This window comes from Podarcis raffonei, chromosome 3 (assembly GCF_027172205.1).
Source record: "Podarcis raffonei isolate rPodRaf1 chromosome 3, rPodRaf1.pri, whole genome shotgun sequence".
NCBI classification, from domain to species: Eukaryota; Metazoa; Chordata; class Lepidosauria; order Squamata; family Lacertidae; genus Podarcis; species Podarcis raffonei.
Window position 1 is genome coordinate 45,551,513 of NC_070604.1, and position 18,234 is coordinate 45,569,746.

The 18,234-nt window shown below is 40.3% G+C and overlaps 1 protein-coding gene across 1 annotated transcript in view; it reads right to left on the bottom strand.

Moving 5' to 3' along the window:
• MDN1 (midasin AAA ATPase 1) overlaps window positions 1-17,429 on the bottom strand; it is a 90,267-nt gene extending 72,838 nt beyond the window's left edge. Inside the window, exons 1-18 of the mRNA XM_053381483.1 lie at window positions 17,169-17,429; window positions 13,427-13,653; window positions 12,175-12,399; window positions 11,434-11,541; window positions 11,128-11,320; window positions 9,524-9,739; window positions 8,840-8,971; window positions 8,082-8,185; window positions 7,248-7,362; window positions 6,236-6,426; window positions 5,871-5,952; window positions 5,287-5,382; window positions 4,106-4,218; window positions 3,657-3,805; window positions 3,503-3,563; window positions 2,732-2,937; window positions 1,362-1,465; window positions 566-710 (exon numbers count right to left, since the gene is read on the bottom strand). Coding sequence (XP_053237458.1) covers window positions 566-710; window positions 1,362-1,465; window positions 2,732-2,937; window positions 3,503-3,563; window positions 3,657-3,805; window positions 4,106-4,218; window positions 5,287-5,382; window positions 5,871-5,952; window positions 6,236-6,426; window positions 7,248-7,362; window positions 8,082-8,185; window positions 8,840-8,971; window positions 9,524-9,739; window positions 11,128-11,320; window positions 11,434-11,541; window positions 12,175-12,399; window positions 13,427-13,653; window positions 17,169-17,267 — 2,566 coding nt within the window. The 5' untranslated portion in view covers window positions 17,268-17,429. The remainder of the gene's footprint in view (window positions 1-565; window positions 711-1,361; window positions 1,466-2,731; window positions 2,938-3,502; window positions 3,564-3,656; window positions 3,806-4,105; window positions 4,219-5,286; window positions 5,383-5,870; window positions 5,953-6,235; window positions 6,427-7,247; window positions 7,363-8,081; window positions 8,186-8,839; window positions 8,972-9,523; window positions 9,740-11,127; window positions 11,321-11,433; window positions 11,542-12,174; window positions 12,400-13,426; window positions 13,654-17,168) is intronic.
• Between the last annotated feature and the right edge of the window lie 805 nt (window positions 17,430-18,234).

The following is an 18,234-nucleotide window of genomic DNA, read 5'->3' on the forward strand; positions in this document are numbered from 1 at the left end:
ACGATTTCTGTTCTCATCCTGAAGCAAAGTTCTTAACCTGAGGTACTATTTCTGGGTTAGTGGAGTCTGTAACCTGAAGCGTATGTAACCCGAGGTACCACTGTATTCAGATGTGAGTTTTTCAGCTATCAGTTTACAGGGCTTCCTAAAGTGGTCAACGTTGACCCACGGGGTTTATGTGACTGTGCAGAGGGTGACATGGGTGTGAAAAAGTTTACAAGACATAGTGCAGAGAAACTGATTAGGCTCTATGAGCATCAGAAATAAAGGGCTTGGATATTTAGAGATCAGCACCTCCTTTATGAGTAATATAATCTTTTTTTGCAATTCCTCGTAATGGTGATTATATTGTGGATTATATACTCAAATTTCTTGAGTTTATTTCATTTACATTACTAATAATTTGCTTCTGGGTCTGTCACATCTTTAGATGCTCATCTATGGGTCAATGAACTTAGATGACTTGAAACCATTAATTTCAAACTCTCATTAAAAAAAAAGGAACTGAAAAAATACACCACTGCAGAACAGGAAAACTTACTGCAACAAAAAACAAAAACAATACCTGTGTCTCCTCTATCCAGCAGTATCAGTGAACCAGATAATCCTTCAAGTAAACCACTCAGACACTCTAAAGTTTCTGCTGCTGCCAAATTGATCTCATCTAGTAGAATCCATTCTCCTTTTTTCACTGCTTGTGCCAAGGTGCCCTTAAAAAAAGACAAAAAGACTCAAAATTAGCATTTGATAGGCATCTGGAGCTGCCCTCTAGTTGGACTACGTTTTGAAAACTGCATTTATAGTTAGAGGGACCAGATAATTCCACAGTGGTATAAGCAGAATTCCATCTTTTACATTGTTTTTAAACAAGTTGGTGGAGTGGAAACTCCTCATTTAATTAACTGCTTTTGCCCTATAACAGTTAAGTATCTGCAAACCCCTCCAAGGTGTTTCTAGTTGTACCTACTTTTTTTACCTAGCACCAAACCCTTTGCAGCATTAACTTTTTTCCTCAATGAGGACTCATTCTTCCTAGCTTGCAGATGAAATCTATTTCACCTTCATTTTCAGCCAAGACTAAGGGGAGTAAACACAAGGACATTAAGTGAAACCTGGCTAGCCTGAAATCAAATGACCGCCTCCACAGGCAAAAAACCAGAAACTATGTGTGTGAGTGTGATCCACATCACACATTTGAAAGCACACTGTTTCCTCCAAAGAATCCTGGAGACTGCAATTTACCCCTCACAGATCTGTAATTCCCAGCACCTTTAACAAACTGCAGCTGCAACTTTATTTTAATAAAGTAACTTTAATACGCATCTTATGGACAAATATGCTCTTATGCACAAAAGGACTACCTCTACAAATGCAAAAACTAGCGCATTTTCTGTCATCTTCATCTGTTGTTTTGCGTGATCTAAGCGGATACCAAGTTCTTCCCACTTTTCCTTCAATGGTGAGCCTAACAAAACAAAAAAAAGGCAAGCTATAGTAAACGTAGGATAAGATAAAAACATTCAAGCTCATGAAACCACGTAATAGAATTTGTCATAGTGCAAAACAACTCTGAATATAACATAAGCCGCTCTGAAGAGAATAGTCCAGTTATTCCAACAATCACCTTTAGACCAGTGATTTTATGCAATTTAAATCCTACTAGCAGAACAGGGACATTAAAATGAATGAACTGAATGAGTTGGAATTCACTGGACTGAGTAATGTTTGAGGTCAAGTAATGCTCCAGTCATCTGTAATGCATATGCAATCACCTCCTCTGTTTAAAGAAAGGAATGCTTACAAATCTGTTATTTTTATTGAACACATCTGGATTCAGCCTTAGAAGGCTAGTTACTTAAACTGTATCTCTTTCCACTTCAGAGCAGTATTTTATTTTTACCTTTATTTATTTATTAAATTTCTGTTCTGCCTGTCAACTGAGGACCACAGGATAGTTTACAATATGAAAACACAAAAATACGAAACATAGTAACAAACAATAACCTTCCCCCCTTTACCTTCCCCTTTAAAATGCAGTCAAGCTTTTATTATTATTATTATTATTATTATTATTATTATTATTATTATTATTAGGCTGGGATAAAGTTTGTACAACTTTAACAAGACCTTCACCTCTTCAGTCAAAGATGATGTGTGAGAATGTTAAATTCTTTCTGTCCTTTTATCTGACTGTTCATTAAATAGTTCAGAATGGCTTAACTGTGACTCCCAAGCATCTCCCACCCAGGTCACTGATCAGATCCACACCCACTAAGCTTCAGGAATGATATTGGATCATGTATCAGAAAATGCTATTTTCTACTGCAGAAAAATTGCTTTTTTCCCTCCACTGCTGATCTCTCCATATTTGAATTCTAGGGAAAAATCACACCTAGTACAGTGGTACCTCAACCTGAGGTACCACTTTAGCTAATGGGGCTCCCGCAGCCACGCGATTTCTGTTCTCATCCTGAGGTAAAGTTCTCAACCCGAGGTACTACTTGCGGGTTAGCGGAGTCTGTAACCCGAGGTGTTTGTAACCCGAGGTGTTTGTAACCCGAGGTGTTTGTAACCCGAGGTACACTGTATCTCCCTTGCCAAATGCACACTGAAGCACAGTCCACCCAACTTTAAGAATGCAAGTTCCGCTTAAATCTCTCGTTTTATTTATTTGATTTCTACCCTGCCCGTCCTCAAACAGAAACCCATTTTAAGAACTTGGAAGGCTTACCATTTTCTTTAGCTTCCTTATTAATGGCAGATTTGTGTACATGCTGCATCAGCTTGAGAAGATCATGCCAGCGCTTCTGTCTGTAACATGTCTGGATGTGCCCCAAGAAAGTCTGGTTTTGTTTCCTGGAAAACGTCTGTGCAAAAAGCTCCTCAAAAGACTCTCGCAAGGGCAACCAAATCAGTTTGTTATCCACCGGCTTATAGCTGTAAATTGGGCAAACAGTAATGTGTTAACTGAAAACTCCGGCAGCGACATGTGGCAAGATCAGGCTCAGTATGATCGGACAAGGTGAAAATCAAACCAGCCTCAGCGGATCTGATAACAGATAAAAGGTGAATCTGGTGGCCCCTGCACACCATTACTAAACAGATGACTTGAACATGTTGAAAATTAGAGACCGGCTGAAACATATAAGAGAACTTATCCTTTTTTTTTTTCAGGTACACAAAATGTCAAAAATTTCATCCCACAGCTACATGGCACCGCTCATTCCAACATCTTTCCCTGCCCCAAGACTGAACATTCCCTTTTCCTTGTTCTACTTCCTTGTACTTGTCATTACCCCATCCATGGAATCCCACACCCCATTTCATGTTGCTCTATGTACTTTTCTTTTTGCCATATGGTTCTCTATTTTTGAACGCAGTAACTCTTATGAATGGGGTCCATGCACACTTCTACTAAATACAAGATCTGAAGTCACGAGTGAAAAAAATGATTTGTTGATGCAGTTGCCAACAGCAATTTGCAGAATTATTAGACACTCACCCCCCTAGGAGATCTGCAGTATCACTCTGCTGATTCATGTTGATAACCCTCAAACGGTGCCCTTGAAGAAATAAAACACAGAAAAGACACTGAAGCACTTCTCAAACCTTTTCTAGAATCCTGGTCAAAGTCCCCGCATTATACTACATTTTACCTGTAATGTGGGCCAGGTATTGAACAGTAGATGTTTTGCCTGTCCCCGTTTCACCCACCAACAACACAGGCTCTCCTTTGTCAACACACACAGCCAGCTGCTCAATTAATACGGATGATGGACGTGTGGGAGCAAAGGTCTGCTTTTTTCTGCCAATACATGAAAGGGTAAAATCTTCTGTTAGCAATACTCTAATGCTATGTGCTAAGCATCTCCAAGTGCATTTGATTCACTAATTCTACAAATATAATCTCTCTCTATTACCAGGTTTCCAAAAAAACACTTCAATGAGACATTAAAAATGCTGGCACGGAATTTTAAAGTTACAAGCACATTTAAAAAGTGCACTATTGTACATCAACCTGTAAGCCATCTGGTTGAAGGGTGGCTTAGTAATTTTAAAATATATACAAACAAACAAACAAACAAACAAACAAACGCATCAATACCTTTGCACAAGAAGCGCATGAATTTGCTTCCGTAAGAGCTGGACTCTTCCCACAGAGACCTCTTGCTCCTTTATTAAAATTTCTGGTTTGTAAAGTTGACAGTAGTATTCAGTCTAGAGTAAATAAATAAAGAGCATACATACTGAACTCAGCTTACTAAAAAGAAACACATGATGTAGTCCTTTGCCATATGCAGTTGTGCAGTACAGTGGTACCTCGGGTTAAGTACTTAATTCGTTCCGGAGGTCTGTTCTTAACCTGAAACTGTTCTTATCCTGAAGCACCACTTTAGCTAATGGGGCCTCCTGCTGCTGCCGCGCCGCCTGAGTACGATTTCTGTTCTCATCCTGAAGCAAAGTTCTTAACCCGAGGTACTATTTCTGGGTTAGCGGAGTCTGTAACCTGAAGTCTATGTAACCCGAGGTACCACTGTACAACTGAAAGTTAAGACACAAGTCCAGTTTGCACATCACAGTAAGGCACAGTAAATAGTTTATTGTGAATGTGCCTTTCTGGGTTGTATGTCCCCCCCCCCCAATGATAGCAGGGAGCAGACAGACCACAGTCCCCACTTAGCATTATGTCCAAACCAGAGGCCATGATTTGCTTTGCTTCAAACCATGATCAGCAAATCAAGAACAACCTTAGCTACAGTAATTTGCCGGGAACAAAACAAACTATGATCCCTCATTTGAATGTAACACTTGCTTCCTCCAAGTGTGAGTGGACAGGATTCAAATGACCAAGATCACCATGGTTACAGTGAACTATTAACTATGGTGATGTGAGAACAAGGCCTTTGGGCTGTATTCAGTTGTTACATGAACAGAAGTCAGCTCATGCAACCAAACTTTCTCTTTCACTCCTCCTCCCTGCAGCCACTTTTCCCCTCCAAAGGGTTGGGTGCCTCCTAGTGAAGCCTATGGTTGCAGCAGGAGGGAAGCTGCTGCCTCAAATCAGGCCAGTGGCGATGTGCATGTGCATGATCCCTACACCCAATTTCAGCCATGTTACATGTGGCTCTCTTCTTTCAGAAGAAAAACAAGAGTGGACACTATCCAGTTAGATCATTTAATTATTTCTTGGCAGTGAAGGAGACATGAAACTATTTTTTTCCTCCTTGACAAAAGGGGTATTTATTACACAATGCACTATGTGTGCGAACTCTTCCTTATGTCTACCTTATGCTTGGAAATGTTCAGTTGGCTTCCAATGATTTCTGCCATCTTCAGTCTACTTCCTTGCTTGGACAGCATAGCTGTGAAACAATCCAACGCCTGTCAAAGTAGAGTGGCAGGAGGGAGACACACACACACACACACACAGAGAGAGAGAGAGAGAGAGAGAGAATCCAAGCTAATTTAATATTTAATCAGAGGTTCTACTTTTCTTCCATACTTGAGTTCACTGTAGTCAAAATATACAACTGAGCTTCATGCAATGTATCGCTAGTATGTCTCCACAAGGAAAACAAGAGGACAAGCCAATTCAGACATTTCAGCTCTCTTCATAATGGAATTCCTGGTGTAACAGCTGTGGGACCTGGCATGTCCCCAACGACAGCTGCCTCTTCCTAGTGTGATTTATGCAACCATTCCTGTGAATCCCCCATTGTGAAGCAGCAGGTCTAGTTAGATCGACCCTCAAGGAAAATTTCCAACACCAGAACCAGCCCCCTGTTCATATTCCAAATGCAACCTGGTTTTTACATTTTAAGGAATAGGTCAACATCACTCTAAAAAACAAGGAACAGTTTGACACGTACCTCATGAAAAATATTCAGTGCAGTAGAGGAAGAAGAACTATCAAAGTTGTAAGCGATCCTGTTGCACCAATTCAGCAAGTCCCTAACACAAGAAAATAAGTGATGTGAAGCAGCTCAACAGTAGTCCTTCATTTAACTTTCCTCAGCTGCACACTGCTAAAAGTGCTAGTCTCGCTTCATTAATTGCATGGCTATTTTTTTTAAGCGCCAGCTCACCACATTTTCATTCAATTAATGCCTTCTCACTAGGAATTTCAATTAAGAACAGAGCAAATGGCCTCCAACACACTAGAGAGCAGTAGTCCAAAGATAATTTGCCTCCCCCAAACTCAAATATCCATCAGCTTAATTGCATATTAAAATACCTCAGAGATAACTCTCTGCCTTCTAAGCTCAGGCTTTTTTTGTTTTCGGTTAAGTGTGATGTGTCTTCCATTATGTTCTCATCGTCTGTGATATGGCTTTGCAATAGATGTTTATCACCAGTAAGCTCAACATAAATCTCTAACAAGCGATCAATTACGACAGCAAGTTTAGGATACCTCCTCTGCAGAATCTGAAAAACAAAATAACATTAACTAAAGTAAATATTTTACAGTATTCCAAGGATTATATAACTCATTGAGTTTTGTCTAGACAGACAATGGTCTTAAAATCCAGAGATTTGATACATTTACAGTCTGCACAATTGCCTGGACTGGTCCCATGGGGTAGTGCCTACCATCAAATTTTACTTTGAAATTCTCTTAAAGGAAAATTTCTTTGCATGACAATTACACTGTAAAATACAGTAATGCTCTTAAATTATCTTAGGCTTTATTTGCTAGATAGAAATGTCAGTCAGTAAGATGAACTCGGTGGACTGGGCAAATGGCCCATCTAGTCCAGGTTTTTTGTTCTCACTGTGGCCAACAAGATGCATATGGGAAACCTGCAGGCTATACTACGCTGAGGAAATGGCAATAACAATTTAAGATGATTTCATATGAAGTTATAGCTGGACAGTCGGGTTAAGTCAATCCAGCAACGTCAATCTGTTTCTCTTGCAGAAGCACAAAGCAGCAAGCATTCCATTATGGAATGGATACAAACTTCTTTCATGTCAAGGATTGTGTTTGGACATCATGCTAAACTATGGTTTGGTGAGATGTAAATGAGACTAACTCCCTCCCAGTTTTTTGGCTCGGACAACACAAGAAACTATGGTTAACCAAACACAGATGCTTCTAAACGTCTCCTCACAGCCACGTGGGGAAAAGGGAATGGACACAGTTTCAACCTCTTCTACAAAAATTAGGACTACTTTCACTTGTTTTTAAATGAAAACTCTTTGACATCAGTTCACAAAGTAAGAGTTCTCTTTCTGATACCATTTACCTCTCTGAGTTCAGCTTTAGGCATATTATTCAGCTTAATTTTTGTCCAGTATTTATCTAGAAGAGCAGCATGGCTGTTTTGCTGTTTGTACCAACCACCACCATAACTGAAGAGTCTAGATTAAAAATCAAAGAACAAGTTAATTGAAGCATTAGAAGTATTATAGTGCAGAACAGAGTAAGTTCAAGGGTTCTGTAAGGCTCATTCACTGCAGATCTACAACCAGATAAGGGAGTCAAAGTCCCAACATCATCAATACAAGAAACATGAATTCACCATCTACAATTGTCCAATTGTCATTCTTCCACTTTACGGTCTTTAAATAATGAAATGCTAAGTAATTGCTTATAGGGCAGCTGTATCCCGCAGGCTAAGCAAAACGACAACAAGCACGTTCTACGTGCAAAGCACTTCATACATGTATAATGTCAATAAGTGTAAAGACAGGACAATATTATCTGCATATTACAGATTAAGGCCAAGTGATGATGGCTTCCCTATGGCTGCTTGGTAATTCCTCTTATCAAGCTTAGTTTTCACTTATATTCCAGGGGAAAGAGTTGTATTAGGTTTCAAAATAATCTCATGCTCCTAACTATCATTTTCCAGGAGATAATTTTCTATTTCTTAGTATGGAAAATTACAAAAGAAATAGCAAAGGAGTGCACACATACTTATAATTAAAAAATCATGTCACCTTTATATATGCACACAATTTAAATACTGGATTCCCCCCCCCATTCCTATATATATGACTATTGTCTATATTAGCAGATTTTTAGCAGATTCATGTGCTAAGAGTTTTCCTTGTGTTAACGAAGCTACACAGTCTACCTTCTCGTTGCAAAAAGATGGAACCCAGGAGCTACTTTTATACAGTCACTTCGCCCAGGAATCAACAGTTCTCCGTTTTCCAGAAGAGGAATCAATACAGAAATCTAAGAAACAGAAAAAAACCACAGAATACAATTTCAATGACCAGGATGTAGAGCACCACAAGAAGAATCTCACCTTAACGCATTGAAGCCTTCCCAAAATTGCTTTGGGGCAGGCCATACATAGTATGCATAGAATGCTATAGCAGTAGAAAAGAAAAAAAATCTAAGGAAGCTTCATTGTAATGCCATGTTCTCATGCATGAGGCTATCTTGATGCCCCACCTTATATCAATGACAACAACCAAAAAGACTTAACAGCAGACAGTGCATGAAACAATGTGTTTCACCTCTGCTGGTGACCAAATATGTTACAAGAAATGTTAGAAATCTCATTCCCAATAAGCAGCCTTTTACATATACATTCCAGTTCTAGATTGTGGGAGGTGGGTGTATAAGAGAACCAGTGAATAGCAGATACAGACAGGGTCCATTCAGTAGTTTGTAACAAGTGTCCCCAAAATCACTGCCCACGAAGAAGAAAATATACTGGGAATTGAGAACCATGATAACTTTTTGGGGAGAACTTTTGCTTTCTTTTATCCAGTGCCCTTAAGTTTCCTTTGCTTTGGTTACAAAATACATGACTTCCAAAAAAGATACCTGTGCCTCACCCAAGGCATTTATGGACTACCTCTAGAAAGCACAGCTACATACCACATCCAGAGGAGCATAATCAATATCCTCCAAGAGTATCCAGTGCCCTTTGCTGACTGCTTGGGTCAGGGTCCCAGGTTGCCACACAAACTCCCCTGGTGCATCTGTACAACGATACATGCCCAGTAAGGTCTACAAAGAAGAAAAAGCAAGCAAGATTTTTAAATAATGTCCATATAACTTTACAAAGTGTCTTCAAATATTTACCGAACAATAAGGTTTCTGAGGTTTGTATCTATTTCTATTTGCTTTCTTCCATACTAGGTATGCTACCAAATATAAATATTGCCAGATATAGCTTCAGCAGCTACGATAAGCTCAGTGGGAACAAGCACTGCCAAATCATTCTTGCTGTGCCCTCTCATAGTATGAGCAGGAGCAAAAATCATGAGTTTGGATTACTGTGGTGTTTGAGCCACTGAGATATCCCTCACCAAACAACCCATGACCTAAAGCAAAGCCCCAATAGTGGCTGCTTTAGGCATCCCAGTAATCTATAGTCTTGCTCATGTTTTACTAGGGGAGGAATGCAGCAGGAGGGATTTCTGAAGTGTGCACACTGCTAATTCCATAGTAAGACATGGTTTTTGGCTTATCGTTACATCTGAACGCAGCCAGTTTCTGCAAGGCAATTAACTTTGTAATAACAACTGCAAGTGAAAACTAAAATGCATTTTCCATTACCTTACTATCAGTCTGATCTCCTAGCTGGACTTTCAGAATGTGAGGTGGCTTTATTCTTCCCGTAACGGCTGCCAAGTATTCAACAAGATACGTTTTGCCACAACCTACTGGTCCTTCAAGTAACACTGCATTTTGTGAAGCTACAGCCATAGCAAGATTTTGAAGATTTGTGCAGGAAGATTTCACCAACACAAATTGGTTCAGGATGGTCTCCTGCTGAGACAAGAGAAGACAATGCTTTCAACTGATAATATTGGGTGCGAGTATTATGGAGAAACATGAAATACAAGTTACAAATTTGCTAAGCTACCATTTTTACGCATCCCAGAGCCACACACATCCATGTCCCCATTCCACACCCATTTTTTAAAGGGGGATTTAAACCCTTGCACTTTCTTCCTCCCACCAAACTCAAGTGTTCCACTTACCCTGCTCCCAGGTGCCATTTACTGCAATAGTACCTTCAGGAACAAATAGCAGCTTCAGGGGGATGAGATAAATACGGACCAATGACCCCTTTGAAGCTGCTGTTTTAACCAGAAGAGGGACAATGACCATGTTTAATGACAAGTCAATTCTTTTTATTATTGTTATTTCAAAGATTCAGCTTACTTTAGCATATGCTCAAAATTCTGATTCATCTCAAATACATATACAATATGTGTGGTGCAATTGCCTGGCCCAATCCAGGCAATTGCACCACACACACTAAGGAATCTTCAGTAAACAAGCTATTTTGTGAAACTCATAGTTGGTCATTTTTCCTATAGTATTATTAAGACTAATAGTGACACTTTTTAATCTTTCTACTTTGTAGAGAACCAATCTTGTATGACTTTAGCTGTTCCTATTAAGTCTCTAGAGCATAATTTTATTCAACTTATGTTCAGAATTTCACTTATGTTTGAAGTTGTGTTCTTCATATGTTTCTATGTATGAAATTGCCCTATGTTAAATCATCAGAATACATGGAGTGCCAGCTGCATACCTGGAGTGACAGAAAGTAAGGTATTTTGCTCCAAGTATTAAACACTATTGTCAGATCACAGTGATATCTCTGCCTAAGGATCTAGCAGAGATTCTCACCGGTCAGAAAGGTACAAGGTGATTTTTACCAACACTCAGAATCCTTCTGAAGCAGACTGTTTGGTAACAAAGAGAGCTGTATAGAAAAAACTGTCTTATCCCCTTCCCCTGGCATACTTCATACAGATAAATGAGGCCATGATTTCTATGTTACTTAACATCCAAGCCTGTGGATATCAAAAAGGGAGAGAAAAACACACACACAGTGGCATGGATCAGGAATGGGACTGGAGATTTCAAAGGCGCTTGCTCTTAAAGTGTATTCCATCTATAAAGGGAAGGATACTATTTTGCAGAAACTTTTACACAAAACATGTTTGTTTTTGCCTTAAAACCGAAGGACAGGATTTTAATCAATGCTTAAATGCATCAAAGTAGCACTACGAAGAAATTTTGAGGGAAACAAAGGCCCAGGATTCCTCTCTTTTCAGAGGGAAATCTCCTAGAGCTGGGGTAGGCAAAAGGTAGATCAGGATCAGCGCCAAAGAATTTAACTTACGTATCAGTCCTTTACTTACATTTTCTCCTGGTCCAAACTGTTGTCTAGGGAGCAGAACACCACATACTGCTACAACCTTTGCAGAGAGGTCAGCAGATACAAGTTCTCCCTGAGTGTACCGCAACTCCTCTTCTTTGTTCCAAAAGGTTGCATCTGGATTGGCCAGGACAAGGGCACACTCAACATTCTGCATCCGTGATTCCTCCAATAGCCTATCAGTCAAAAATGTGCATCTTTCAATGTTTTGAACAAATGGGAGACAAATCTACCATGTAAAATATTAACTGAAAACACACACACAAAGACATCTTGGGGGAAAACTTACTTAAGTCTGAAATGTATTAACTCTTCTGGATTAAATATCTTCTTCAGGAAGGATAACCGATGCTCATCATTCATGCACGTAACCAGTGCGAGACAACTGGCAGTATACCTAAGAAGCAAAGGTAGTTCAAGTACTGTTACATCTTAAGTCTATAGAACTAGGTTCCTTTCAGAGAAAAACAACAAAAGGCTATCCTGTCCCTTCAAATGGTCTCTGTTTGATCAATGGTCTTCAATAAATGATTTGGCCACTGATGCACAGGTCTATGTGCCAACTTAAAGTGGGCCACACCAATGGCACTACCACCATTTTCATTCTGCCTTATGGTTATTGCATTTGTAAGAGAAGAGTGATGGAACAGGACAAAAAACAAAGAACTTGGATGTAGGTCTCACAATTTAGTGTGGGGTTAATGTCAGCCCCTGGGCCTGAAAATTAAGTAGTAGTAGTAGGTTCTAAGAAAATACACCCAATATGACCAAATCAATCTTTCTTCATATTTGACTCCGGCAATTTTAGCCTCAACCTCTTGCCAGAAACTGCTCTTCTTGTCAATAAGAGGTCTAATGTAGTCCAGTAACCATACTGTAGGTTTCAAATCCAACTCAAATGTGGCTAAGTCATTCTCTGCCCTTATTGCTGTACCTTACTTTCCCCATGAGGCATTAGTAAGAAAGAAATAAAATAGTCCCCACTACACACTGAAAGTGACATATAAAATTAAACGAAAATTAAACTTACCATCGAACTAAAGTATCATGACTCCTCAGTAAAGGGACACACACACTCCAGTCCCATAACTCTCTGAATACAGCCTGCTCTTTTTGGAGGAATTTGTAGGCTGCCTCCATGAGATCCCTTAACTTCATTCGTCGTCGCCCATATCGAACCATATTTGTATCTGAGCTCTCCAGAAACAGTCTTTGGAACACTGGTGAAGTATCCTTAAAGTATCTCAAAGCAAATCTACATGAAATGAAGATATTGAAAGCAAATGTAAATGTAGCTAGAACAGCGAGGTTTCAGCTCATCTGATGAAGCAGATGCTTACCTATTAAAGTCCTGACACAAATAAGACTGCTATGCTTTTCTGAACTTGGAAAGAAATTGCCCCCCCAAAAAAAGTCCTAAGAAAAGTTATGGTCTTCTTTTCAGCAAATTGTGTTTTAATAAAAATAAAAATAATGGGGAAATTGAAATTCATCACCACTTTTTTCACTTCCTTAGTTTATCAGAGATTAAGGTCAGCCTGCCAGCTCTGTGAGTGGTGGGGTAGGGACAGCTGGTTGGAAGTAGTATTCTGGACTTGACACTCAAACAATAGCCTGAAGACACTTGATGTAGACCCAGCTCTGATCTCACTAGTAGCAAGATAGGAACAGTATGCATGTTACTCAAAACTCCTTGGATAAAAGTTTTACTTCTAATCTAATATGGGCATCTGTCAAGAGCAACTTTCACTTAAAACTCTCTCACTGAAGCAAATACACACACACACACACACACACACACACACACACACACACACACACACCTTTATGTTAAAGAAGATGCAGGTCTAACTGCCATTCAATCTTTGTTTTCCTAAACTGAAGCTTGGGTTTCATCACCCTTATTGTCCAATCCTATGCATTTTTAGTCAAAAGTATGGCTCGCTTCCAAGTAAATGTGCACCTAACAGCAGCTTTAGTTGTAATTCAGTAATTGCTGAATTGAGCATGTAATAGAATACAAGGCCTTGGTTTAAAACAATTAGCCAAGCAGATACCCTTGACATGTGATACAAAAGGTATGCACAATTGCAAATTCCTGCAGCACACCTCAAAAAGGGATATGGATCGTGGAAATTGGGCTCACTACTCATGACTGTATGAATGTAAATCCAACCTGAACTGGCTACCATGCTTGGCTACCATGTGCACCAACCCTCAGCTTGTCCACCAATCAATTTCCCATGAAAGCAAAACTTAATCCCAGACATCTACTGACTTACGGCATCACATCTGGATGATCACCAATAAGTTTGCTCATTGCTACACAGAGTCTCTCATGAAGATCATGGTTGATCTGGCCACTGGATTTAATTATTTCTGCATTTCTTTCCATCAAATCGAGCAAGATTGGACGAAACTGACGGCCAATGAGGAGTGTGCATTCTTTATCCAACAGTAACTGTGCTAAGGCACTGAGGATGCACTGACGGTCCTGCTGACTCCAGATCTGAAAACAAAGAGATGCTCAGTAAAGAGTGATCTCCCCCCCCCCCCGCATTCTACTGCAGTACAAGTTGTGTATAGAAGAGACTTTAGAGCAACATTCTTCAACCTTGGATTCCCAGATATTGTTGGACTACAACTCCCATCATTCCTGATTATTGCCTAAGCTGGCTGTGGATGATGGGTGTTGAAGTCCAACAGTATCTGGGAATCCAAGGTTGAAGAAAACTGCCTTAGAAGTACAACAAAAAGGGATGAAAAAGATTTTTCAAACCTCCATAGAAATAGGATAAAGCTAGGAGGAAGAGCTGAAGAATGTGGAAAGCAAGAATGGGAGGGAAAGGTACTTTACACTTAGTGTAACATAAACATTTCTCCTGTTTCCCCTTTATTCATTCTACTATGAGAGACTTGGAACTGCCATACAAGCCTTACTAAAATGAGAGACTGGCAGCCATATTTGATGAGTTGCTTCTTATAAGCTCTTAAAAACTTAAGGCTACTTTTCTTGCAGACCTTTATATTGATGGTTACTGCCAGGCATGCTATCACGCAAAAATAAACAAAAATGTGCACAAAGTTAATTTACAGCTCATTTAAGGAAAGCAAATTGCCAATTCCACCCTTCCTTGTTTAAAGTGTTTTTCTAACCCACCCTGAATTACCATGACAAGACAGGCTACATTTCTAAATGAATTAAAAAAGAAAGAAAACACAATGTGACTTTACTATAGGGTGGTATCAGACTGTGTCATACACATGAACAATTACAAACACCATTTGCCTTGGAATTGGGGAGGGGGCAGTGAACTAGAATATCGCATGTCTCTAACAACCTTCTGACTCCAATAAACCAAGTATAAGGAATACAACCCTCTCCTCATTTTTTTAACTCAAGATTACAAATATAGGAATTTGGCTTATAAATATAGTGGGTCTCTCAAAAATTCAACACAGAGACCCTTAGAACATGGATGGGGATCCAGGTGGACTCCAATTCCCATCATCCCTGAGCACTGGCCATGCTGGCGGAAGCTAATGGGACTCAACATCTGGAGGTTTATGGGTTTCCCACCCCAGTCAAAGTATTGTACAAAATGAGTGCCTAAAGATCGATGACAGCTTAATCTAAAGAGTCCCAAGGACAGTAGTTAGGGAATAAATTTATAGACCTACCAAGAGTAACATAACAGAATTAGGAAAGATGGAGATAACTTTTGCTTTCATTCCTTGAAAATCTTTGAATCTTTTGACAAAAAACCCCCCAAAAAACAAATTCCAACCTTGTAAAATCATTTCTAATGAACTACTTTTCAATGGGCACATGAATCAGTTCTCTTTAAACACTATGGTACAAATCTGATGGAAGGTTTTGTACCCAATGAGATATATTTTCCTGAAACAACACTGCAAACTACATTTGGATCACAGTGATGGGAATGTAGCTACTCAGAAAAAATGCTACATAAAACAAGGGAGCCCTTGTAAACAAGAACAGCACTCTGTGGTCCAAAGAGAGCAGATAACCTTTGCCCAAATGTTTGCTCAAGCTCTATAGTAAAACAATGAGAGATGGATTAAGCAAGCTGTAAAAATAATTCGTTGTTGCTGTAACCAATTTGCTACAAAGCTTGAAATCTTGCCCCATCTGAATGTATGATTAGGGGGGAAGAACAGTATTTTAGCGGTTGGGAATATTTCTAATTAAACTAATTTTTGCTGCAAGCACAATCTCTGTTTTGTTACTGCTGTTAGCATATTACTATTTTGTCAATTAAAAATTACCTAAACTTAGATTTCCACCTAAATTCTAGCACAGTGGTTCTCTCAAGGGTGTGGTGACTCAGGCTGGTGTGGCAGGAAGATTAAAGGATTATCAAAGAAACATTTAAAGATTTCAGTATTGTACAGCAAAGCATTAAAAAAAATTATTTGCAGAATGTGGATAGATATAGTTTCAAATTGAGAATAGAACTGACTATTCTTCTTGCACACAAGATATTAGTTAAATTAGCTCCCCCTTATATTAATAGTGTGTTTAATTTTTATTAACAGTGCGTTTGATTTTTATATTAATAGTGCGTTTAATTTAATTTTAAAGCAAGCCAAATTAAGCAACAGCAAATTTACTAAAGAGTTAATGCTAGTATGAAGAGAAACAAAAATGCTGTACTAAAATTGAATTATGACCCCTCATCTTTACAGAGCTTTGTAATCCACAGGCCTTCTAACATTAGTCTCTCTTTTAATACACAAAAAGCACTTTGTTGAGGATGGAGTAAATAGTGAAAATCACCAGCAGTCTCAGGCTCCATAACCATACAATACATGCATTCATTTTGATATGCAAATATTGTATACCATATATGTGATCTGAGCACATGGGGACCTACACAAGACTTTCATATTTCGCCACATACCAATGTGCTTTCCGCTTACAACGTTTGCAACAGACTGAATCAGTCCTAAATCTTTTTGTTTGTGCAGACTACCAAAATAATTTATTTCTCCATGATTAGCAGTTTATTGAAAGGGACTAGAAGTACATACATAAACAAACACACACCAGGGCTGTAGTCAAAGGGGTGTGTGTGTGTCAGTATCTCTTCCCTTTGATCATACAGTCATAATACTTCTTAGATTTTCTCAAATGATCTATTACTCTTTTGAGGTTGAATGAAAGCCAGATACACACACACAGAAAATTTTACTATTTGGAGAAACTAACTCTTCTCCAGTCTCTTTCAAACTACTTGTCATGACCTTTATGAACAAATGTATTGAGGGTGTGTGTGCCGAACTGGGTCTTTGCCCTGGTGACAGAAAGCCTAGTTTCGGCCCTGCACACACACTCCTTTAAGTGGTATAAGAATTTATTTACAGGAGGGGCTAACAGTATTTTTCAACTACCCAGACTCAATGGTGGAGGCGTGTGTGTATAGTATTGCAAATTTGTAAGCAGAGAAGTATCAACTTTACAGCAACGAAGTGAGAAATCTTCCATATACATTTGAACAAGGCAGCATTTCCTTGATGTTGGGGAAAAAACCAAACACTTTAAGTAAACAGATAGGATTGTGCCAAAGTATATTCTTAAAAACAAAAATAAAAAACAACAGGAAATACAAACAGACGAAGCTCCTCGGCGATCCAGAGGTTCTCTTTACAAATTTAAACCATCTCCACTCTGCTTGGGGTTTTAAAGCGCTGGGAGGCTCATGGAGGGGACTCTCGCCTCCTTTCCTCCCCACCTCCCGCCACCATGAGAAAACAAAGAAGGCAAGACCCGGCTCTGCTCCCTCTCCTTCTCCAGCCAGACCACCCCCTCCGCCCACAAGGCACTTTGAAGAAACGGCGCGCGGGGTGGGGGTGGGGGGTCGAGCCAGCGAAGATGGACGGCCAGCCCCAGGCAAAGGCTGCCTGGCTGCCCCCTCCCCCAGCTCGATGTCCATCACTGCCCTCCCCCCACGACTGCGGAGGGCGAAGAGGGCGCCGCCGCCGCTATTGTTGCTCTCCCACCTGTTTGGCGAGGAACCTGCTGAGCTCGCCGCTGCTCCTCTCGTTCCTCTGCGCGACCATCTGCAGCGGAGCCGCCAGGCTGAGACGCAGGTGCTCCATTGCCTCGGCCTTCCCGGAGCAGCTCCCCTTCGCCCCGGGACCGAGGTAACGGGCGGTGGGCGTGCGCGCGCGAAGGCAACCAGCTAGCGCCCTCCGCCACCCGCTGCTGCTGCGCGACACGTGGGGAAGGAGAGCGACTTTCGTTTTCCCCGTGTATACGCCGCGTCATCTCACAGCGACAAACCAAGGCGGAGGAGGGATGGTCTCGGCCTTTGCTTTTTCACCCGCCTCTTGCAGAGACACACACGCACAAAAACTACTCATCCCAGCATGCACGGCGACTTTCCTTCGTAGCAACTCTCTGCATAGTTTAGAGCGTTGCGCGCGGGGACAAATAGGATTTCCCTCCTCTACTTCGCTGTAGGCTGAAGTTGCGCGGGGTTTTTGCGCCAAGTCCCTCAAAAGCCGGGTTTGTGTTAGATAAAAACAGAAACGCCGTGGCTGCAGGGCGTTTGGGCTTTAAAGCATAGGGAACATCCCATTGGGACTTACTTCCGAACAAACAAAACAAAAATAAAATAAAAAATACAAATAAAATAAATCCTTCCAGTAGCACCTTAAAAAGTAAAGGTAAAGGGACCCCTGACCATTAGGTCCAGTCGTGACCGTAGCACCTTAGAGACCAACTAAGACGAAACCTCATACCAATAACTAACTTACTTAGTCTCTAAGGTGCTACTGGAAGGAATTGTTTTATTTTATTTATTTTATTTTGTTTCGACTAGGCAGACCAACACAGCTACCTGTAACTAAAACAAACAAAAGTGTGCTGATAAACAACAACAGCAACAAAACCTTTCCCCAGTTGATGGAGCTACATCAGTTTCTGTTAGAGCAAGGAGAGAAATAGGTTTTCAAGGGTGGCGGGAATAGTTTGAAAACAGCATGAAAATACTCAGGGTTGTGGCCCTCTAGCACTATACTGTACTGAACAGCAGGGCCTGTGTTTGGGGGACAAAACATCAAC